General features: G+C 52.0%; 1 protein-coding gene across 1 annotated transcript in view; it reads left to right on the top strand.

Moving 5' to 3' along the window:
• Positions 1-3389, top strand: part of LOC101980514 (A disintegrin and metalloproteinase with thrombospondin motifs 10) — an 89098-nt gene that overhangs the window by 61592 nt on the left and 24117 nt on the right. The window contains exons 35-37 of the mRNA XM_026778300.1: positions 777-863; positions 1214-1381; positions 2918-3003. Coding sequence (XP_026634101.1) covers positions 777-863; positions 1214-1381; positions 2918-3003 — 341 coding nt within the window. The remainder of the gene's footprint in view (positions 1-776; positions 864-1213; positions 1382-2917; positions 3004-3389) is intronic.

Below are 3389 nucleotides of genomic sequence, written 5' to 3'. Positions count from 1 at the left end.
AGGAAGGAAGGAAGGAAGGAAGGAAGGAAGGAAGGAAGGAAGGAAGGAAGGAAGGAAGAAAGAAAGAAGTAGAAGAAAAAGAAAGAAAAAAGACAGTTGTTTGAGCAAGTGCTCTGTGCCAGGTACTGTTGACACATGCGTAGAGGAGCAGGGACAACACGGAATCTCTCTCGAGGCCTCCTGAGCACGTATGTAACACAGAGCAGTAGGAGACCTGCTTGGCTTGCTGGGTTCCAACCCCAGCATCTGAAAAGGAAAACAAATCTGCTTTGATTTCGCCTCTCTTTTAAATGCACAGCATGAGGCAAAAAGAAAGGGCAACGAAAAGGTGATTTAAAGTAAACTTTAAAAGGTCCCTAGGCTGGGGATGTAGCTCAGTGGATAGAATGGCTGGCCTCCCACACACAAAGCCCTGGGTTCCAACCCCAGAACAAGATACACCAGGTGCAAAGGTGTACAGTGGTCACCCCGCATTCAGAGGGGGAGGCAAGAGGAGTCAGATGGTTACATACTGAGTTAGGGGCAGCCTGAGCTACATGAGACCCGTCTCAAAAAATAAAAAATAGAGTCCAAAGCCCAAAGAGGTCTTCCTGAGCAGGTTGTGTTTGCAACCGGTCCCTGATTCTGCTGAGTCCCAGAGAAGGTGTCACAAAACACCACAGAGTTGGCCTAGGAAAGGAATGAGGGCTCCGGGTATTTACAGCTGCGGAGGATGAGTGACGAGATGGGAGTGGGGGTAGCCGGGCAGGTGGCTCATTGCCTTACTGCACCCCCAGGAGGAGTATGTGCAAGAGGGCATCCGCTGGACCCCCATCGAGTACTTCAACAACAAAGTCGTGTGTGACCTCATCGAAAACAAGCTGGTGAGGCCTGGGTGACTTTAGAAGGGAGAATCTTCCAGCCACCCCATCCATTGATCCACCTTCCATTCATTCAGCAAACACTCCCATACGTAACATGTTCAGACTAACGGAGATCCCCCCAAGTTATACCAGTGTGGTGTTAGTAGAAAAGGCATGGATTCCCTGAACTCCAGAAGGGGGAGGAGAGGAGAGAGGAGAGATGGGTGGTGGGGCAGAGGGGAGGGCAGAGGGAAGGGAAGAAGAAAGAGGAAAGATCACAATTTGAGCTTGTATTTAGGAGTCCCCTACCAGCCCCCCAGCTCTCCCGGGAGGACCCCAGCCAGGCTGAGCCGAACCTCTGCTCCCCTCAGAACCCCCCAGGCATCATGAGCGTGCTAGACGACGTGTGCGCCACGATGCATGCAACTGGCGGTGGCGCGGACCAGACGCTGCTGCAAAAGCTGCAAGCTGCAGTGGGCACCCACGAGCACTTCAACAGCTGGAGCGCGGGTTTCGTCATCCATCACTACGCAGGCAAAGTGCGTGGAACTCCCTGGGTGGGCGCCCCCTCACAAATCCCAGGGGTTCCCGGTTGTAAGTCCTACCCCCGCCCCGTGACCAAACTCCCCCTCCAGAGCAGCCCCTGCTGACCAGAACCAGGAACTTTCTCCTAAATTACCTGGACACCTACCTTGTGTCCACTCAGCCAGGGCTGCAGACACACACTGGCCTCTAATCAGTTTACCCAGTGAACAAGGCAGCTCCTAACTGACAAGACAGGTGGAACCCAACTGGGACAACAGATCACCACATAGCCAGCGCTCAATATAATCCTCTGACCCTTTACAAACAAAATGGGCTGGAGCCTGTTTGCCTCAGCCCTACATGAGGCTACAGGCACGCCCTAGTTTCTGACCCAAGCTATCGACACCTCTCCAAGAGTTTCCTGGCTGTTCCCACAACCTCTGTCTTCAGAGGCATTATCTGTGTTCCCCAGCTAAAGCTGCAAACGTCAGGAGCAAAACCACTAAAAGACCTCACTCAAAACAGCCACCCCAGCCCACCCTCAGGACTGAAGCTCCTTTCCCCAAAATCCACTGTGGTCTCGGGATGGCCACACACATCTCTAGTCCCAGCACTTGGGAAGTGGAAGCCAAAAGAGACGGGGTTCAGGGCCATCCTTAGCTATGTAGGACCTCCTGAGACCCTGTCTCAAAGAAAGAGACAAAAGGAAGAAAAAGAAAAAAGGAAGGAAGGAAAGAAGGAAGGAAGAAAAAGAAAAGATAGAAAAGAGAAAAAAGAAGCCAAAACCAAACATATATATATCCCATCATGGTGGCTCATGCCTTTAACTCCAGCATCCCAGAGGCAAAGGCAGTCAGATCTCTCTGAATTCAAGGCCATCCTGATCTACAGCTGAGATCCTGTATCAAAAAATAAATAAACAATAAAAATATTCTGGGAGCTAAGGAAATGGACCAATGACGTGCAAGCATGAGGCCCCACGTCTAGATGCCCAGCACCCCAGCAAACCCAGACCCAGTGGCTTGCTCCAGCACTGGCAGCCTGGAGACAGGAGACCCTGGGACTTGTTGGCCAGCCAAGTTAGTCAATCAGCAAGTTCTAGGTTCAGTGAGAAACCCTGTCTCAAAACAAAAACAAAAAAAAAGGTGGAGAATCATTGAGGAAGACAGCCCACATCCACTCTAGGTCCCCACACATGTGAGGACAGATAAACAGCCTAATCTCCCTGGCAGCGCCTAGGGACCTGGCCTAGTTTCAATCCCCTTCCCTCAAGTTTGGCCTATAACTTCCCACCTTCCCCTGCCACTGACCAAAACTGCAGCCCTGGCACTCAACCTGGTGTCTCCCTTACCTCCAGCTCCAGCCTTCATCCTTCCGCTTCAGTTGAGCATCAGACTTCTGGGGAGCCAGGCCCCAAACAGTAGGTCACACCCTAGCATTGGAATCACAGATGTTTCCTAACTGCAGTAGCTCCAGTCCTCTGAGCCCTGACGACATCCGCACATGACTCTCCTTGCTCCTCACCAACCCTCAGCGCTGTCTCCCTCCAGGTCTCCTATGACGTCAGTGGCTTCTGTGAGAGGAATCGAGATGTCCTGTTCTCCGATCTTATAGAACTGATGCAGTCCAGTGATCAGTGAGTAGTCCTTGTGCGGCCTCTGGGCAGACCCTCAGAAGGAGGACATCCTGGGCACTGCTGGGTCGTGCCGTGGGCTTTGTGTCCCTGGTTGTGTGGTCAAGATACAGTTCTAATCTAAAGCTCTGAGGGTGTAACTCAGGATGAGTGATCCCCCCTCCCCAGAGTGTGGGAGCTTGAACTCCAGTTCTAGGACAGAAAAGAGGCAAAGAAAAGAAACTTCCAAACCTTGATCTACTGACAGAAGATCCCTCCCCAGGGGAAGCCCTGAGTTCAGTTCCCTTCATGGCTCATCTGTAGAACTCCTAGCAGTCCTAACAGTCCGGTGACTAGTTAGTTAGCCGCTCGCAGTCCTAACAGTCCGGTGACTAGTTAGTTAGCCGCTC

This window comes from Microtus ochrogaster, unplaced genomic scaffold (genome assembly GCF_000317375.1).
Source record: "Microtus ochrogaster isolate Prairie Vole_2 unplaced genomic scaffold, MicOch1.0 UNK124, whole genome shotgun sequence".
NCBI classification, from domain to species: Eukaryota; Metazoa; Chordata; class Mammalia; order Rodentia; family Cricetidae; genus Microtus; species Microtus ochrogaster.
The sequence above is the reverse complement of the archived record's forward strand: the minus strand, read 5'-3'. Positions and strand labels throughout refer to the sequence as shown.